At 39.1% G+C, this 21,698-nt stretch overlaps 1 protein-coding gene across 1 annotated transcript in view; it reads right to left on the bottom strand.

The window, feature by feature from the left end:
• Positions 1-21,698, bottom strand: part of LOC108784922 (dynein heavy chain 3, axonemal-like) — an 899,093-nt gene that overhangs the window by 176,391 nt on the left and 701,004 nt on the right. Inside the window, exons 55-56 of the mRNA XM_018553871.1 lie at positions 21,199-21,357; positions 16,760-16,867 (exon numbers count right to left, since the gene is read on the bottom strand). Coding sequence (XP_018409373.1) covers positions 16,760-16,867; positions 21,199-21,357 — 267 coding nt within the window. The remainder of the gene's footprint in view (positions 1-16,759; positions 16,868-21,198; positions 21,358-21,698) is intronic.

A 21,698-nucleotide genomic window follows, 5' to 3' on the forward strand; every position in this document is an offset into this window, starting at 1 on the left:
TTACCCACTAGAACTATATTCTTATGTACCATTTCACAATTGATGGTGTTGCTTATCGTTGCTTATAAGAAGATTGGTGATCTGACCACAGTTCTCACCCAGCAATCCAGTCTGCATACTCACGGTTTTCCTTAGACCACACAAGACACAAGCAAGTCAAATTCAGTATGCTTTTAATGACAATGCAGTTTCTAAGCTATTTACACAGTTCTGAAGCTATTTACATGTAGATAAAAAAACAACAACAAAATGTAATGTAACACCTGGCAAAGTAGCAGGTAATGCAAGTAAACAGTGCGCCATAAGATCCAAATAACAAATACATTTTTACATTCCAAATACATTTAAAGCATCTCTGTCACTTTAAAAAGGTATAACAAAGTAATAAAAAATTTTTTATGATTGCCAGTCCTCCCATCTTTTCTTTTAATAATTGCTCTCTTGCAGAGTAAGACCTCTTCACATCAGACACACTTTTGGGTGTGTTGGATGCCTGGTCCCTTGCTGTGGTTCCTTCCATTGGCTCCTAAGTCCCTACAGGGCACAGTAGTGAGTAGAAGTCAGAGGAAGGAACCATAGCACGCAACAGGGGATGGAAGTATCCGATTCTCCCAGAAGTGTTACATGTGAAGATTCTTCAGGTGGCTGCATTAAGAGAGAGAGGATCAGAGGAACAGATGGCCACAGAGGTAAGTATAAAGCTTCTTCTTTTGCAGGTCCAACTTATTTCCATTTTTTAAATGAAATGATGGGGTCACTTTAGGAGGCGGTCTGAGCTCCACTTGCATCAGGCTTTGCCCATATATTCAGAGTATCCCTCACCCATGCTGCTTATAAGGTTAGACATACCTCCCAACTTTCCGATATGGGAAAGAGAAGTGAATTAAAAGTGGATATAAAATAATAAAAATAAATAAACATTCATCCAAAGTAATTACCTGCAATAGAAGACACACTATACTTACCTCTATGGCATTCCATGTATCATACTTTCCCTCTGTTTCAGTGCTGTAGCCTTGGTATGCCTCTCTTTAATTCAGGATTTCTGGGACTGTTAAAGGCCTGTGTCCTGTGTGCCACCCTTTGGTTCCTTCCTCTGACCCTTATGTCACTGCTGAGGGAACATATGCATTCAACAGTCCAGACGTGTTTAATGCTGCAGCACTAAAACAGGGGGATGTTATGAGAAAAAGGATATCTAAGAGGTGGGTATATGGTGTCTTCGTTTGCAGGGGACTGGTTTTGACCTTGATCTTTAGTTTAACAACTGAGTCACTTTGAGGCTTTGTCTTATTGAAACCTTGAACTAATCAATCCTATACAAGTTTTGACCCACGTGTGTGTGTACATTTCTTCTTGAACCGTTGAGCTCTGTAAATAACATGATTTTTACAAGTGATGATGGTGATACAGAGGAAATGTGAAAAGTAGCCTAATGCTCCACCATCTTAACTTAACAAAAAATATTTTCTAGAGTTTTTTTTAGCCCTTACTATATTAAGCATAGAAAGAAAATTTTAACTTGAAACTGCATCAAAAGAGTTTCATACTCTCCTTTTAGTTCTTACCATTACATGTTTTAAAAATCCTGCATTTGGCAACTTTGCATTAATGTGTCACAATGTCCGGAAATCTGTGCCGGATTTTCGCTTTGCTCCCTGGTTCTGGGCTGTCAGCCTATGTGTAATAATCTATTTAAATGGAGGACAGAACTCAGCTGCGGAGTCACGTTCAATCTCACGTGCTCGGGCACAGGAGTAGGTGCTGGTAAGCAAAAACGAACCAAACAGTCTCAGAGCATCATAGTACCGCCTCTAGTACAATCTGACTACTCTGACTAACATAAGAGTGATGTGTGGTGGAGAACGGGATTGCTCAAGGTGTATCAGTGTTTGTATGTTACGTCACATATATCACTTAAATGGTTATCCTTGGTTTAACACAGTCCTATAGTATCAACAGGTAGTTCAAGATAGATTCAGCAGGTGGCAGTAGAGTTCACTTAGAGAAACCCAGTCTTATCATATTCAACGGATAATTTTAGATAGATCCAGCAGGTGGCGGTAGAGGCCACCTACTCACTGCAGACAGATAGTATTCGGTCTAAATAGGTGAAGTTATACAGCCTCTCTAGTCAGTTGAACTAGAGGGCGAATACTTGCTGTTAGGAGCTTCCGCAGTGAGAGGCAAGGAGGCACGGAGGAATCCGGGTTCAGCAGGGCTAGGGGCCCGATCCAGAGTCCAGGTATGTGGCGAGTGCTGCGGTGGTCTCCCGTATCCGTCTGGCGTTCCTATCAGGATATTGGAACGCCAGACTTCCGTATTGCTGCCGCTTATGATGCGGCGGGGGGAGTTCCCTGATGACGTCGGCGGACCGGGGGCGGAGGAAGCCCTCGAGTCCGCGACGCTGCACGGCCCGATCTGAGGGGGATGTTACACTATGGTGTCTCACAAGGTTGCAGCCAATCAGCACTCTTTCTTTCCTATTTATGACTTCCTCACTTGTTGCTCTTGCTGCGAGCAACAAGTCTTATGCCTTGTTCCGTACCCCTTGTGGCTCTAACTATCCCTGGGCTCTTATTCCCTGCACTTGCTATTGGATCCTTGTGCCTTTGGCTTCCCTTTACCAGCTGGTATCCCTGTTTGGCGTTATCCCCTGCTTTGCTCCTTGCACCCCTACTGTAGTATTTCAGTGGTTACCTTTAGTATAGTGCAGATCTTAATTGCTTTTACCTGTGTGCTGTGAGTCTCTCTATACCGCCTTCATTGCCTCACTTCTACTGTGTTTTTCCCTCTCCAGCCTTTGTCTGTTTGCTTCCTCCTATTTACTTGCTTTCTTGTACTTCAATTCCGTCACTTACCTTCCAGTGTATCTTCCTTTGCTTTGCTGTCACCCCTTTATTTCTGTGCTCCTCTCTTACCTTGTGGCTGTGTTGGATTCGTCCTTGTCTGCACACCCCCTGTGTGCATACAACCCTTTGTGCTTCTTTATGTACTTTTCCCTCTGTTATCCTGCTTCTTTGTATGCATGTGCAACGCACATCTCCTGCTTACTTTTGTATGTTACACCTTCCTGCGCCTAGGTGTGCCTCTAAGCTACTTAACCTTCCCGAGTGTCCTTGTTAAGCTACCCTCTTCAGTATACTCTGCTGTTCTGCTGTGCGGTTTGCACTTTTTGCTTGTGACTTTCTCTTTCTCTCATTGTGTGCCACTGTTCCTATCTTCCTCCTCTTGGTTACAAGTTTCTTCCCTACCTGTTGTTTGTATCCAGTTCCCCGGTGCTTTGACTAGTCCTTTGTGTCTGTGTGGGTGCGCTAGAGGCCGCAACCTGGAAGGTGTCCAGCAGCCAATCATCCTCACCACTAGAGGCTCTGTCGAATACCTGGCCCTTCTTAGATTCTGCGCCTCTAGTGCGTCCTGAGAACGCACAGACCATTAGTTCCTCTATGTGACCAACATCCCAGATATCCCTCCTGTCTGTGACTCCTACCAACTCCTCAAACCCCGGAGCTCACATACCCTTGTGCCCCGGTCCCCAGACCGTAACATAATGCATTAGTAATTTGTACAAAGACGAACAATATAACCACTAATGCTTTTATTCTGCATGCATTTTAATATACCAAGGCTCCCCAAAAGTAGGATAAACATTTCCTCTGGAAAATTTTAAAATACATATAAAAATGCATTGGAATACAATTCACCACAGAAGTGAATGTGCTTAAAAGTGCTTATTGTATATCATATTTTTAAGTGCAGGAGCGTAGAAAGAAAGCAACTAAGAGTTTGGTTTTATACAGCAATGAATAATGTTCAGTAAAATAATAGCATAATGCATTACACTTCTTAACAGAAGTGGAAGGAAAAAATACCTTGATCAGAGATAATATACAAGATCAAGCATCAAATATTTGGCTCGTTAACTAAACTGTGATATGAGGAAAAAACTGCACTACATAAGTAAACATGTTAAAATATTAAGCAGCCTCTGCAATGGGTTGACATTATTCCACCTGTCATATCCTCCCAAAGCTTAAAACATTCAGGTTTGAAGCAAAATGTTGCAGTGAAAAGAGTTAGAGAGCATTGATGTTTAAGTTAAAGAAAGACAAGATGTCACCTAAAAGATAAGAAAAAGACATAGCAAACCCCTACACTCTTTCATCTTCCAAACTCCACTGACTGAAAGAGAAGCCATAGAATTTATTCTACAAATTCAACGCTTGAGAGAAAACACAATCCATCTTCTTACACTTGGTGAAAGATTTGTTGGGTAAAATGCAAAGAAACAGTGGCCCACAGACAGATAAAGCAGAGTGTTTTATGTGACTGTGAAAAGATAATAAAAAGGAATCCACCTATACATTTAGAATAAGAAGTGCTGAATATGGCTTAGCTCAAGACATACTGCATGCTATGAAACAACACGTGTCAAATCTAGATGCAGCCAGTCTATAGTTTTACACTGTAATTCCCCCGTTGTCACAAATATGGCATTATAAAGCAGCAAAGGGAAATGACAAACTAGTCTAGTGGCATGTACCCCAACATGTCAGTTATTACTAGTATTAGCCATAAAACCTTCCTTTGTGTGCCTGTCTGATTTAGTTTTGCTTTGTTACTGGGGGGGGGGGTCTGTTTTCCCCAGCATCTGAGCCATGCCATGCCCAAATGCCATCCCCAGTTCATTCAGGGCACTTCAATCTCCATGAAGATCAATCTTAGCAAGACAGGGTGCAGGACGGTGGGCAGGGCTTAGCTTAGAACTCAGGGAAGTTAAGTCCCTAAAGTTAAATATTAATTGCAATTAGAAGTAGCAGAGCACTTCTGCACATGTGATCATTGTTCTGATTACTGGATTGTATTGATGGTGTCATTAAGCAACAGGGGGCAGGGTATTGCAACAGAGCTGCCTGGTGAGATATTGCATCTCTGCCTTCTGTAAGGATGAATTTGTTCACAGTTATCTTGTCTTTCACTATTTAAAAGAAAAGGTTGCGTGGCCTAGGTCCGCTCTAAAATGTATGACAAGTTTACTTTAAGTCTACGCAGGCTTTGGAGGTATTAGTTTTGTCCTACTGAAAATGTTTAAATCTTGCTTGTTCAACAACTATGGAATGTTATGGAATGGAATGTTCCCAAAGACATAGCATTATATGTTTTTAGAGTTCTCAAATGGCAGTAAGAAAAATATATGGAAAATACTAGACAGCACAGAAGAAGGTTTGCAACCCTGTCCCAGCACAAAGGAGAAGAATGGAATGTGATTATTTTGGTGCCCTAGTTTAGGGAAGCATTCCTTAAGCTAGTAGGTCTCATTTGTAGCAACCAAGTAAATGTTCCCTAATTTTCCTCCAGTGCAGTAAGGAATAATAAAATGGGACCTACAAAGAAAAAACTGCAAACTAGTCAATTCTCTTGGCAGACAAGCACACTATCACTTTAACACTTTAGACACATTCCTCATAATTTCTTTCTCAACTTTCCAAAATGTATAAAATCATCTAATTTTTTTCCCATATGATGTGTCAGGCCATTCTGCTTTAATATTTGTGTAAATAATTGTCAAGTGCACAAGCTTAGTGGCAGGGTATAAACCTTTCCATACTAGAAAAGGAAAAGAGGTGCCAGTATGAATGAAATGTGATTGAAACTGATTTTTTTTTTGTGTACACGCAAAATAAGAGAGTTAAGCAACATGATCAGAAATAAAAGAACATTATACATTTAAGTAAAACAAATATGACTGAAAATTTACACAAAAAGTGGGGTTAAACTTTAAGGGTCGGTTCATAGCACAAAGTCGACGTTCCAGTGCGTTCGGCCTCTAGGAACCCACTGGAACGCAATCCGGCCGGCTCCCTGCGTTCAGGGGTGGGAGGGGGCATGGTGGTGCATTGAAGTCAATGGCACCGCAGTCATGCCCCCCGCCTGCAGTGCAATCGCCCGCACCCGGAACGCAGGTAAGCATTGAATGTTTTTTGTTATATATGTTCATTAAGTGCATAAAATACACCATATTGTCATGTCAGAGAGAAAGGTAGAAGCATGATATATTTATTTCACATAAACACTTATTTCTTTGTACTTGTAGCATGTTTAATGGGATAAAACATGGGGAAATGTGCATGTATTCCAGAGATATATTTTAATATTTTTTCTCTCTTTTTTATTTTGCCTTAACATACACTTGCCTAATTTCTAAAACATAAATCTCAGCCAAAAACCTTTTTCGTTTAATATAATAAAGTATCAGAGATTGAGTATGAAAAGAATAACAAGTCATTTGTGTAGACTAATTGTAAAAAGTTTGATTCATAAAAAAAAACACTCAAGTTGTCATACAGTAAAAATCCACTAATCATACCTTACTTTCATTAAAGCTATTAAAATCAACTTGTGAAGTATTTTTTGTCTTTTATACTTCTAACATTAGACCTCATGGAGAAATGTAAGATATCATAACCATAGAGGCTCAACAAAGACAATAAAGGAGGCAAAGGAGCAAGACATAAAAGGGACCTGAAAAAAGAAATATTAAAGCAAGCAGTACAAAGCTAACATGCTTAAAAGGGTTTTTACGAAAAATAAACTTGAGAAAATACAGCTCTGAAAATAAAATGTACTTAACAAATATCAATGGACAAAAATTGCTTGCATTAACTTTATTGAAATAAAAAAAGAGGAATTAAATGTCTATTATACCAATAACACTGTTTCTGAGACATAAGGTTAGTAATGTCAAATTACAGTATAAATAGTATCTAAGGTGTGCCCATTCATTGGTTAATATAATTGTATAGTAAAAAAGTACGTCTTGGCCTGTGCAGTATTGCAACACATCATTATGTCTGAAGAAGGTACTTTTAGTATCTCAAAATGTCTGAAGAGAGATGATGAGACAACATCCCAGATAGCAAGCAATTGAGCTGCAAGTTTAAAAATGACTTGCTAAACTATTGCAGACTTGCAAAGCTTCACAATTTTGTTGCACAATAATATCATGTCTGCATTGCAAGTCTCCAGACCAGCGAGCTTGCAAAGCTCTTGCTAAGACCTGCAGGACTCTTGCTGTAGACTTGCCAAGCAAATTTGCTACAAATTCAAATAGTGTCAACTAGAATTTGTGCTGCAAGTGTTCTGCAAGTCTACAACTTGCCAGGAATATGTGCAGCAAGTTAACAAAAATTACAATTTCACCCCGCCACAAGTTTGTAGCAAGTTATCCTTGCTATCTGGGATGTGAATATGTCAGAGGGTCCTATGCATTTAATTAGAATGCAGTGATACTTTTCCAGGTGAAGAACTCATGCAGTTGCCAGTTCTCTGGCATAATACCTGACATGATTACATGTCAGTTCTTTGCCAGTTCTCTGGCAAAGTTCCTCACACGGTTGCTATGTCCTTAGGGCGGGCCATACAGTTGCCAAGTCTCTTCTGGGATGACCCAGGCTCACCCCATATTCTAGGTAGGATGCATGGAGGGAAAACTCTGGAGGTACATCAGTGCTATACATGTACATTAATCCCAGCAGTTTAGTTAGGAAAAGAAGAGGAGGAGAGTTAGAGGGTCTAGGCATGTTCTCCATTGCAACATGGATGACAGAAAAACAAATCTCTGTTTTTATTATCATTAATATGACATTATATTTGTACTGTTTTGGACAAGCATTATAAGCAAAAATGAAACTAAAGTTCAGAGCTGGAGAGGTCATAAACTGCTTTTTTTTAATATAAGAGTTGTTAGGAACCACAACTCATCTTAACTTGTATATATTTCCTGTATTCTGAATTTGTCCTACAGTTACTTTGTTTACCTTATGAAAATGGATTAATGCCATCAGTTTGCCAAATTCTACTGAATTATTGCTCTGATCACACCACATACTTTTACTTGTTTACGGTTTGGTTAAATGTTATTTTTTGCTTCAACACATTAATATGTCAGATTCTTCACAATTAGCTGGGGTTTTTTTTATTGGTTTTCAGTAACTTTGCAGTGAAATCAAAGTTTTTATATAGCAGTAATTTGAAAAGGCCATACTAGGGGCAAAGACATTTATTTTAAAGGGAAGTAGCATTTCGTAAAAGGGTATTTTATTTGTGAAAATCCTAAATTACATAAGCTTCTCAGCATTACAACATACCGAGCTCCTACTTTCACAGTTAGTAACAATATAACAATAGACTTTTAGTTATCTGCCAAAAGGATAAAACCCCTCTGTGAAAAGTCTTGGAGTAATAAATATTTAATGAAAGCATGATCAAGACTGCATACACAGTTTAGACCATTCATTTTTAAAAAGATTGGTTAGGGACTTAATTAAGAAGCTAATAATTAAGTATGGAGACCTTTTCTTCTATACAGGAGTGTGTTGGCTTCCATAAAGTTAAAAGACCTCCACTGCATCAAACAAACTCTGATAGCTATAATAATGTTTTTGAAAGATCAAGACACATTTATTGGGATACTGGAAGAGGATTAGTAACTTTACAATGTTGCCTTTTGGTAGATATCACTGGTAGATTGTGGATTTTGGGTAGATGTCAATGATTTTAAGCTGCAGCTCCAGGGTAACAATGTATATTCTAGATGAGTTATAGAATAAAATAATTTTCTGATAAATGTGACTATTGGAAAATAATTTTGGAAAGTTAGATTTAAAGTAGTTCCCAAGTTAAATGGAACAAATAGATGTAGAAACCCGTGATGGGGAAAGGTTTTTAAAGTTAATGTTCCCGATAGAACTCCTGGGTAGATGGGATTCCAGTGGAGGTGGACAGGAAATATGGGCATATACTTTTTTCCGAAGCTGCTGCAGACCTTTGAGGATGCAGTAGGCTCAGGGGAACTGCCGGCTTCCATGTATACAGTAGTGATTGTGGTTCTACCTAAAAAGGACAAGGATTCACTTCTGCCCTTATAGACCCATATCATTGTTAAATGTTGATGTTAAGATTTTGGCAAGGGTATTGGCCAATAGACTAGCAAAGGTTATACATACCTTAATACATCCAGATCAAAGTGGTTTATGGCGAATAAATCGATAGTAAATAATATCCAAATCCCATTTGATCAAATAGGCACTAGGGCCTTACTCTTGTTAGTTATTGCTAAAGCATTTGACAGTGTAGAGTGGCGATATTTATGGGTGGCTATGTTGGCCCTAAGTCTGTTTCTTATATTAAACTCCTGTATGCTAGACTTTTAGCAAAAATAAGGGTAAATGATGCATATTCTTCTGTTTAAATGTCCATCTTTGGGATAACAGAATATACACCCATTTGGGACAATGCGTTGCTCCCAAAAGTTGTTAAGCTGTCAGAGTTTGGGCCTTGGCAAAAAGCGGGGGTGGTAACTCTTCCACAATTGTATGAGCAGGGAAATTTGCAAACCTTTGAACATCTGCAATCTATATTTAGATTGCCTAAATCACAGTTTTACAAGTACCTTCAGCTTAGACATGCTCTCGTTATGTATCTTGGAATTCGAGGAGTGGAGATATGCTCAGATAGAATCATAGGGTCTCTACTTAATGGGGAAAGAGTACAGGGGGTAGTTTCATATATGTATGGGCATCTTTTGATTGGATATTTACAGAAATTTGTAGAGCAGATTGGAAAGATGATTTAGGACCCGATTTAGGAGAACCTATGGAAAGAGGCATTATTGTCAGTATCAATAGCATCAATATCTACCTCACATAGGGTAACACAGCTGTTAATTCTACATAGAGCATATCGCACCCCAGCCTTCCTGTATAAGATTTTAGATGTCCAAAATGTGGCAAAGAACCAGGTTCATTTCTACATCTATTGTATAGGTGTCCCAAGTTAAAAATGTATTGGCATGATATACTGGAAGTTATTAATGTGGTATATGATGTTCCTATTCCTAACAACCCTTTAGTGTTTATCTTTGGGGATATGGGGACATCTGGGCCTGGAATTGGCTATAACTACTGCTATTTCTAGGGCACTTTTTGTGGCTAGGTGGGTAATTATTTTCTTATGGATCTCTCATATGCCTCCAACAAAGGAGGACTGGAAAAAAAGAGTTAGATAAGCTAAGGTTTGATTTGATTAATGGGCATTTCAACATCGGCAAGCCATGGAGAAGTATGTTGGTATAAGGGGAAGGTGGATAGAATATATGTTTACCAAGGACCAGTAAAGGATGTAGCAGAAATAGGGAGTTTGAGCAAATGGATTTGCAATATTATTTATGAATGGCATTATGGATTTAATATCAGTGGTAATGGAAAAGGGGAATATAATACATGTTTAATAGGGGCTCTCCAGTAAAAGTGATTTTGATGTGTCGAAGAGGAAAAAAAGGTATTTTAGAAAGGTGTGACATTTAGGATGTTCCTTGTGTAGGGAGGGGAGAAGGGAAGGGAGGGTGGTCCCTTTTCCCTTTCTTTTTTTGGGGGGCAAATGGGAGGTTAGTGGGGGGGGCGAGTTGGTTAGATGGTGTTTTATCTTTGTATGTTATTGGTTATATCAATGTGTCTATTGTAAATTGATTAATATATTATTCTAATGTTGATTAATAAAAATATGTAGTTAAAAAAAATCATGTTCTTCGGAAGAATCTGAAAATCATTTTAATGTTTTTAGATAAATGAAACCCTTCTGCCATTTTGTATTCTTTCTATTTTCAAATATAAATGTTAACCCCTTAATGACCAAGGCCTTTTTTTCATTTTTTTGCACTCATGTTATAATCCCAATTTTAGGCCTGAAAATTACTTAAAATCCCCAAACATTATATATTTTCTGAAAGCCAAGACCATATAGAATAAAATGGTGGTAGTTGCAAATTTTTATGTTGCACAAAATTAGCACAACTTATTATCAAATCCAAAAATGTTGTGAAAAATTAACGTAAGTTGAATTTATATAGCTATATAAAACCATTTTTTTGTAAAATATAAAATGAGGTTACAAAGAGTAAATAGATACCCAACATGCCCAGTTCAAAATTGTGTGCATCTGTGAAACTGCAACAGAATTCAGTACCCCAAAAAGTCCATAGACGCTGCTTTAAAAGCCCCTACAGGTCAACAGTTTAGAAATACGTGTAAATTATGGCCCTAGAATTATTGCTCTCACTCTGGTGTGCACGGTGATACCAAACATGTGTAGAGAAAATTTTGTTTTCGTATGCAGGCACACCTGCAGGTACACCCAAAGCATGGGTGGGGACTTTTACATTTTTTATTTTTACATTTAATTGATTTCATATTTGTAAAACTTTTAACTTTACTTGCTATCACATAGCAGGGTTTTCAATCCCCCCATGTGATAGCATATTGGCAGTGACGGGTCCTCTTTAAGTATCACCTTTACACTCTAAATAAGCTATTGAAGTGCAGATCACACTTCAATAGCTTATTGCTGGGCTTCAGGAGCCAAGCAATGACAGCTATGGCACCAGAAGTGATGCAATACACGTTGCTTTCGGGCCCATAGCACAGGGAGGAAATCGGTGAACGGATTTCTTATGGATCTCTCATATGCCTCCAACAAAGGAGGACTCCCTAACTGACACCTGGCAAGCCGGTCCTGTTTCCATTGGGGGGGCAGCGGAGCCTAGGAAACAAGGTGGGTGTCAGGCGGGGGGGGGGCGGTGATTTAAAATATTAACTTGTGTACATTTTCATTTAAAAGCTGCATTTCATGTGTGGATGGCTAATGCAAAGTATAAAAATCTTACCTTGCACATAACATGTGCTTCTGGGTATGCAACTCGAGCAGTGAAGTGCTCAAGTCACATCATCCACCCCTCTTCACTACCTGCCCATTTAAAAAATTCCTTGTTTTTCCTAAGAATATAAGGCATTTTGTGAATGGAGGATGAGATATGATGTAACATCCCCATCCTCTCTTTTTGGGAATGGGCAAATAGCACCAGAGCACTTCACCGCTTGAGTTGCATTCCTCACTAACTACAGTGCCCAGCCGAATGGCATTATGTGTGGAAGAGTGCATGCTAGACATGTGCAATTAATTTCGTTCTGAATCGAAATTCGGACGAATTTTTGGAAATTCGGAGATTTGGATGCATCCGAATTCTGAATTACATTTAAAACGAATACAAACGAATCGAAATTCAGATGAAATTTCGGAAGTTCGGAGATTCGGATGCATCTGAATTCCAAATTACAGCTATAACGAATCCGAATTCCCGATTTCCCGAAATTCGTTAGCGGTAGTCCGGTCGAAATTTCGTTTATTGGACGAAATTTAGTTGCAGCAAAGTTACATTAGAAAAAAAATGTTTTTTTTTAACAATCTGCAGAAGATGAAAAAAAAAAGCGTGAGGTTCCCCCCCAATTCATACCAGACCCTTTAGGACCTGGTAGGAATGTTAGGAGGGACCCTCCCCCAAGTTAAAACAAAAAAAAGTGCATGGGGTTCCCCCCAAAATCCCTACCAGACCCTTTAGGTCTGGTAGGAATTTTAAGGGGGAACCCCAGCCCCCAAAAATGGGGGGAAAAAACGTGCAGTCCCCCCTAACAGTCCTACCAGACCCTTGATCCAAGTACTGGCCCGGCAGGGCAGGAAAGGGGGGGAGATCGAGCGCCCCCCCTCCCTGCGCCTTACCAGGCCACGTGCCCTGGGCATTGGGATGGTGTCCCCGTGCCGATGGGGACAAGGGCCTCTTTTTTTTCTAATGTCACTTTGCTGCTAACGAAATTTCGTCCAATAAACAAAATTTAGACCGGACTACCGCTAACGAATTTCGGCCGAATCCAAATTCAATTGCGGACCCGAATCCGAAAAACGACTACTGCTAACGATTTTCATCCGAATCCGAATCCCGCAACAAATTCAATTGCGGACCCGAATCCGAAAAATGAAATAACGAAAATCCAAATCAAAACAAATTTTTTGCTGGTGCACATGCCTAGTGCATGCTGCAAGGTAAGATTTTTATGCTTCACATACTTCACTATACTTCCACACATATCATGCAGTTTTGTAATGATAATGTACAACCTATGCAGTGTGTAAATTATTATTTTTTCCAGAGTTTGGCTTCAATCAAAAACAGGTATAGCAGTGGACTAAAAGGTGACCATCTGGAATGCTGCATAAGCCTGAGGTTGACAAACATCAAGACATTAATAGGTATGTTATGGTAGGCTAATTGAAATATAGATCCTGGATTTGGTGTAGCAATGTTTATAGGTAGCAATATATTATAGTTTGTTTTTCCACGGGGAAGTTAACTTTGTGAACTACCATGCATGCAAAACTGAAGTTCTGCCACCACCGTGCCCGGAGCCCTTGCTGTGGGTGAACTGCATTGACGAAATCTGTTGCATGTAGAGAGTAAACCTAACCAGAAATATACAATAATAAATCAGACATGAACACATAGCCCAGTTACTGATTTTTTTTGGAGAGGGGGGAATAATAGCAATGGGCATAATAGTTGCAGACATTATTGCTTTCATGTAGTGTTTTTACAAGGTTCACTTTAATATTAAACTGAAAGCAATGCAGATCTCAAATATTACTGTGTCTTTAGATTTTCCACTTAGAAAAAAATTAGAATGACCCTGGCATACCTTCATACCTTGACACTATATTGCTCAGTTAACGGGCATGTATTAGATACATGGCATAGCCTTAGCAATCGCTTTCCCTTTGCTACTTTGCCTTACTCTTCATAGGCTTTTAAATTGTTCTAGAGACTGTAACCCCATGAGCACAATGATCCAACTTATCCATCAAAGGCCAGTGACATGTCAGGTTTTTTTTCATATCTTCAATTAATTCTTAATTAACTTTTGGGTTTTATCAAACCTCTCAAGTCTAGAATGATCCCGGTTCATTCTTCCAGCATGGTCCCAGAACCATTATTTAATTAAGATTTGATGCTTTTTAAACATTTCTCTTCATAAAGGTGGTTCAAAATTTAAAAAATAACAGAATGAAAGTCTTATAACTGGCAAAATACTGCACATCATTTCTAAATATATGAAAAATTCATAAATATCCTAAAATACAACCGCAGCTAGAATTTATATTTTATTTATTCAATCTCTGTTTATGAAAATATTTTTTCTTCAGTCATATTTATTAAGCAGAAACACATATTCTATATTACATAGGTAACATAGGTTAAGACTTCAAGAGGCGTTAAACATTGAGCACATGAAAATGAATCATTTTACAAGAAAGAAAAATAAGGATTATACGTACAACTTTACCAAACTTTCCAGAAGTAGCACAATGCCTTGAAAGTGTAGAGTGAAAAAAATTAGAGAAGGTTAAAGAAGTAGGGAGCAAGGAAAAGAAAAGGAAGGGTTGATTAACAGCACCAGTGAGACAGCGAATTTGAAATAAACAAGCCCATATGGAGTATTCTACAACTTGGTAACAATATCAGAATGTATGATTTTAAAATGACAGCCAACAGAAATTTAATAACATTCTGCTTCCCTGGCTAAGATCACACCATCAGTATGCAGGTTTGGAGTGGTAGACCCTAGACAGGCTTGATTAAGGCTTCATCCCTGAAAAGATATTCAGATTCCAGAGTGGATTTAAAATCGGTCCATTTTTCCTAGGTTTGATCAATGACAGGAGATGTATCTCTTATAGAATGGCTGAGCTCTTCATTTAAGCGATTGTGTTCTACTTTAAGAATCCACTCTATAATCTTTAGGATCTTAGCTTTATTCCAGCATCCTGTTGTAAGTGCCTTTGCACCATTTAAGAGATGTGGAAGTGTAGAGCTTTAATATCTGCTTTCTATGAACTTTGTTCCATATGCCGAGTTGCCCTTGTTAGCGGCAATGTAGAATTGTGTAGAAGCCTGTAATTTGGGGGAATTCATGTCATGGTAAAGAGGCATAAAGCCTGTTCCAGTTCATAACCCTGTTGGGAGAGGCAGCCTGATAAAACAAATAAAAGTTGGGTAGGGCTAGTCCCCCATTCATTTTATCCCCAAAAATGACCAGGTGGAAGACTTGACTGACTGCAAATGCATATGAATCTGCAAAATATTTTCTGTAGGGTTTTATAAAAATGGGGGATAGGGGCTATGGGCACAGTTTGGAAGGGAGATAGGACCTTGGACCAATGTTTATTTTGAATACATTGATTTTGCCCATCTAGGAGATGAAAGTGTCCAAATTCATCAATGTTCAAGAGGGGTGTGTAATTTTATTTGAGCCTAAATCTGGTCAGCGAGTGAGGCAAAGGAGGGAATGATTTCTTGCTAACCCAGTAGCTCCTCACATAACTGGAACCAATCCTCTGGATATCTCAGGATAGATGTATGTCTGGAAATATTTGGAGACTAGCACCATCACAGTCTATTGTAGATGAGTTATGTAGTTTGAATAAAATCACTACCTTATCATAAAGTTGTTCAGATCACATCATGGGGAATGTCTTTTGGCCCTGAGCCCTTTGGCCTCAGGGCCAAAGGGCTCCATGAGCTCTATCAAATAGGAGTGGGGCAGTAGCAGAATCCAAAGGAGAGTGTTAAATATGCATCGGAGTGTGTCCTCCAAGTTCCCATTTGAGGTCACCTCCATCAGGCTGCGGATACAAAGTTTCTGCAACCCCTGTTTTTGTGATCTCCCAGCTTGTGTTGTAGTGGCCTTTGGGTGAAGAGGATAGAGTGCAAGTGTTGCTGCAGGTCTGTGATCACCATGGCCTGAAAGTCCAGGCAGTTTTTGTTGTTCTTCCACTATGTGGATCAAGTGTGATAGTTGCCTCCCTGACAACCTGACCAGATCATCCATATGGATGGTTGTTTGTTGATCCGCTTAACATAATGCAAACTATTAAAATGTTGTATGAACAGGAGGCCGAAGGATGCCATTTGTGTTCCAGGCCTGATATAAAAGGTTTTTCTAGTATCCAGTTCATACCCTGCTTCATACATGATGGTGGGATTTATCTGCTTCCATTAATAGTACTTTCATAGTTGCCTTCCTGGAACAGATGTGGCCACAAAAACAGATTCTGGACCACCAGATCTTATTGCTTGGCTATATTCCAGTAAAACAAACACAGATGAAGCACCTGCAAATATTATATTTATATTTGGTGAAAGTCACATTCACTACTTTATAAAAATGTACCTACTACATTTGAAAAGCCATTTATTTTCTTTATAGCACTTAGGCTATGCAAGAGAGAATACATAATTGTTCTACAGACTAAACTTACTAGTTGTATGTTTTTTAGTCCTATTCAACCATTCAGCAATCATCCTTCAGTGACCTGCCTCAGTAAAGTGAAATACAAAAGCAAAAACATGCCTATACTCCACTATGATTCAAACATTTTACTCTGGTATCCTGGTGCTCTGGTTTATTACATGGCTATTTGTTCAATGAAATACAGAACGGTACTTATTAGCAACCAAGTCTGTATTTGTGTACGTTCAGTTGTAAATCACCTGAAACCTTTACATGAGCAGCAATAAAGGGAGATTTCCCTCTCCATGTTTTGTTAACAATATCACCACCACATCAAGTAGGGGCAGCAAGTAAGGAAAAATCTCCAATGGGACCCAGAAAATAATTTGATGATGGTTCTAGTCTTTCCCCATCCTACAAAAAAAAATGTATTGCTGCATCACTATTTGAGATAGCAACAGTTAAAACCTTTCAAAGGTTGTAGTCCTTCCTCACTATATTCAAAACTAAAAAATAGGCCTGGATCTCTTACACTTAAAACGTATTTATAGAGCAGTACCAAAGCAACAGTCCAAGATTAACAATACCTTTAAGGAGTCCAAAAACTTCATGTCTCCCAACATCTTTTTAGAAGCAGGCCAGTAGTCATCTGCAGACTTTCCACTTGGATCTCCCTTTTTATCTGGTTTAATCCCCTTGAAATAAATAACACGTGAATTGCCAATCTTTAATACAATCAGCAAGAAAGCAAAAATAAAAAAATATTATTTATATCACAGTCTATTTGTAAACAATGCACAATCCCATGAGTGGTCCCACAACAAAGCCATATGTGCAACAGACTGCATAAAAAAAATTAAACTGAGCAGTAAAATCTTTAAAAAAATTGAACAAAATTGAATAAACAGCCCAAGTGTAAGTAGATAGATCTCCCCAAAGAGCACTCACTCTCAGGAAGCTCTTTAAAATGAATTCCCTTTAGTTACAGAAGAGAAGCAGACAAGACCGGCCTTGCTATCCTAATTTAGCCTTTATGCTAAATATTTCTTTCATTATTTTTCTCTGCACTTCCTGCGCACTACTTTTTAATAAATCTGTCTCATTCACTAGTGTATGCTATACAGACAGGTGTGATTGTCTTCATTTGTAGATTAGTGTTCTCTTTTTTTAAGGGCTCATATTTTATAGTTTTTGCTTTCTACTTTTTTCTAGTATAACATTGCAGGGTCCCTGCCTAAGCAGGAGTGTCCATAGTCTAAATGTAGTAGTTCTGCTAGGTTGTAGTGAACCTGAGCTGGGATCAATAGTTTTGCTTGTTGGGTTTCCTTTTAGCTCAGTGTTATGGTATGCTTCCATCTGCTGTTGGGGAATGCCCTCTGTCTCCCTGCCCAACTACTAGCGGGTTTATTGCCAGTGATGCATGCTGGGGGATGATAAATGGAGTGGGGTGTATGGGGTGACCTTCTGGAAGCTCTCTTGCCTCCTGGACTTCTGCCAAGAGAGGAGGCTATCTTGCAGGAGCTATGTCTTCCTCCCAGGCCTGCTTCCTGGGAAGGGTGTGCTGTGCTAGAAAAAGGTCCAAGCCTGGGGTCTGAAGCATTATGACGTTCTACCGGAGGTTATATCGTGGGGAAGGGGAGCAGGAAGAGACTTGCCTAGACTGGAGCGGTGAAGACTGTCTGTTGAAGACTGTCTGGAAAGCCGTGAACATTGCAGGAAATTCTGGTGGCTTTTTCAGAGGAGGTACTTGTGCTGCCTTAAATTTGCTCTAGATTTTGAAGACTACAAAGTGCTGGTCTGGTTTAAATATTATTTTTTGACTGCAAGTAGAAACCAGAGTCTGCATGTTGTCGCTTTTCTGTTATTTCATAACCTTCCAATGGTGACTGGTGCCCAATTCCTTAACCCCACAGAGTCAAGAATTCCACCCAGAGGTTTGAGATGTTAGCCCACCAAGCCAACTGAGGGTTCCTAATCGCCACAAGGGAGAAATGGGGTGCTACAGGAATAAGCGCCATACTAAACCCTGGCCTCCTTTTTAAAAGCTAGTTGCCGGACTGTGTCTGACTTACTATAGCTGTTTCAGGTCAGCAGCTCTAACAGCATTAAAGTCAAAGCATCAGCATAACAATCAGAGAATGACCATTCATAAAAGGAGATTGACAGCCTCCATAATCTCTCATGATAGAGTTCCCTTAAAGCAGTGGTCTTAAAGTACCGGCCCGCGGGCCAGTTGCGGCCCGCGAGCCGCTACTACGCTTTCATCCTTTATTGGGCCTATCTGCTCCTTTCTCACCTTTTTACTGTTAATAAGTGTATTAGGCTCCATTCACACCTGTATCTTTAGGTGCAATTATGGATTCCTGCATCAGCAACATGCGTTTCCTGCATCAGAAATCCCTAATCTGGCGTTTAAAAGCGGCACCTGTCACCTATTCAAGTTAATGATCAGGTGACAGAAGTTGCATATAAACTCCTGCACACCGCATGTAATGATATGTGATATTATTACATTCAGTTAGGAATCAATCACTCTCTCTGGACGCAATGATTGTGTATCCAGGGAGAGTGTTTTCTAACCGCATGTAATAATATCACATATCATTACATGCGGTGTGCAGGCATTTAATGCAACTACTGTCACCTGATCATTAACTTGAATGGGGGTGACAGCGGCTGCGTGTAAACATCAGATTAGGGATTCCTGCTGCAGGAAAACGCAAGTTTCTGATGCAGGAATCCCTAATTGCACCTAAACCTACAGATATGAATGGGGCCTTATTGTGTGTATTGGGGTCCGTAGTACCATATCACATATAGTTACATTTTATTTTAAATGAGAACTATGGGGTAAGTGCTTTTCCCCATAGTTCTCCTCAGGGTCACGGGAGGACATAAACTAGCATCCTCCCGTGATCCAAAGCTCAGTATACCAGGAGCTACAGCTCGTGGTATACTGAGACCGCCGCTGCCGGGACGGATCCCGACATTACTGTCGAGATCCCCCAAGCTGCGTGAGTGACAGCTGCCTCTGCCCATCTAGAGTCAGAGCCAGCTGTACCCGCCCCCTCCCCCGTTCGTTCCTCCTGTCAGCGCTGGAGGATCGGAGGGGGGATCCCTGCAGGGAGCCGTGACTGACAGTCAGGGCTCTCTGCAGGGACAAGGTAGAGAAGTGAGCGAGCGACTATATGCATTCGCTCACTTCTCGATCTATTGAATCGACGTGAGACAGTTTCATTGTCACACTTCGGCTCGAACTATGAGGCTGAGTGAAAATCACTCACCTCATAGTTCTCCTTTAAAGTTTGAAATTTGGCGAGCGGCCCCCATGGGAGAAAATATTTTTTTGAGTGGCCCTGGAGGGAATTGAGTTTGAGACCCCTTTAAAGGAAACAAAAACATTCCTTGATAGGAGAGGTGACTAGATGTTAAAATTCTGTCTTCTGAATGGCAAATTACTGCAGAAAACCAGTTAATTCCAAGGGGTTTACATACTTTTCCTACAACTGTATTCTAACTGAATATTATTATTTGTAAAACAATTCCCACTGAAAATTGTTTTCAAGAGAGTATCTGATTGCCTTTAGTGACAGGATTCCCCGTTAGAGAAAATTGAGCTACAATTTTAAGGTTTTTTGTGCCTTTCTCTGAATCAACTGTGTGTCCAGAGTTCTAATGATGCAAGGTTTTTATCCTTATTTTGATTAGTTGGTTGAACTCAATGGACACGTGTATTTTTTAAACCTGATTAATGATGTAACTATGCTTATTAGTTGCTTGCAGCTACACTTTTTTTGCCTTTGTTTTTAACCTTCCCAAGCTGTTGTTCTTATGATGCAAAGTTCTCCATCAAATGTATCAAGTCCATCCGCTTTGAATACTGTTCTAATACTGTTTATTCAAATGGTGGCTGAGGAATACCCCAGCAATTTAGTTACCAATTTATTCCCACAGGAGGGGGACTTTTTCTTAACCCTACCATTGGCAGCCTAATACGTTCCCTAGATGAATCATTCCATGAGAAGGGCACTGCGTTCACATTTAAAATAATTTAAATTGTTGGCTATCACAACTTCTTTTAACAGAAAACTGTAGAGCATCATCAAACTTACAGTGAAGAGCCCCTTTTTATATGTTGAAGCAGAACTGTTTCCTTTCAATTCAAAATCCTTGTCATTTACAGAATCATAGGGGCAGAAATACCTTCAGTCAGCTCTTTACTGATCCTAGTTTTTCTTTTATTTATTATACTGGTATTTATATAGCACCGACAATTTACGCAGTGCTTTACATAGTGCACAGGTGTAGATGTCTTACTGAGAGTTACAGAAATTGCTTGTTCGCCTCTAAATGTTGGGCAATAAAATATTAGGTTAAGGGTGCCATGATTTTTGCCAATGCCATTTTCATTTTTTTAAAAATGTGTTGAATCAAAAATCAAAAGCATAGAATGATTTTTATTGAATGTGGAAACACAATGATGAATGCCAAAATGCATGTCAGTTTTTAGTTATTTCAGGGGAAATTGTGGGTTCTTCCTTTATCATTAAAGGGTACCAAAAATGTGTCCTATTCTGTAGCACTTTTGGAATGTGTTTTTAGAAGCTTGTTATTTTTTCATGCATAAAGCCCAAAAACGTACAGGTTAATACCGGTAGGAGTAATTAAACTTTGCTTACCATTTAACTGTTTATAGGCTTATTAAAATACACTATTAGGGGCATTGCTGATGTAGACTGGATTATTACATTCCCCTTGGAGAGAGGAACATTAGAATATGTATGAAAATTATATAATCACAATTACAGATTTAGAAATGTACTGTATAAAATAACTGAATACACTGAATATTAATTTTGTGGTAAGAGCTACATTTGAATTATTCCCTCCAAACTTCAGTAATCTGACTTTTGTTTAAAAAAAATATGTATTAAATAAAGACTGTAGTTGGGTCAAGACAAATGATTAAATAAAGATTATTTTTATATCTCTCTAATCTAAAATGGTAACTTAAATGTAGGAATACCTTTAGAATGCAAATTGCAGACAGAGTAAGTCGAACTCCCGAGGGTGGGTTTTGCATAGTTTTCAGCAGAGCAATATCACTGGCCTTCAGTGTATCCAGTGCCGCAATTGCTGCATTAAATGCTGGTATTGCAACACTTAGCTTCTGCTCACATTCATCCTGCAAGAACATTAAAAGAAATGTGGCTTATGGTCAAAAAACTCATTTTTCACAGCATACAAAAATGATGTTAAAATCTCTAGTACAAGACTAAATATCTAATCTACAAAAGAAAAAAAAAGACCGTATTATACATGTAATAAGATGAAGACCCAGCTATAACTTTAAACACCATTCACCGGATTATCTATAAAATGAATACACATAATTTTTAATACATCAAACACTTTTCATGCCTAATTTAGAAAACAGTTTTAAAATGCAATCATCTTTTCTACTTATGCTAAAATTGTGCCATTTTTTGAACACAATCAATTTACTCCAATGATTTTGAAGTAAAT

This window comes from Nanorana parkeri, unplaced genomic scaffold (assembly GCF_000935625.1).
Source record: "Nanorana parkeri isolate BGI_ZX_2015 unplaced genomic scaffold, ASM93562v1 scaffold132, whole genome shotgun sequence".
In the NCBI taxonomy this organism is placed as follows: domain Eukaryota; kingdom Metazoa; phylum Chordata; class Amphibia; order Anura; family Dicroglossidae; genus Nanorana; species Nanorana parkeri.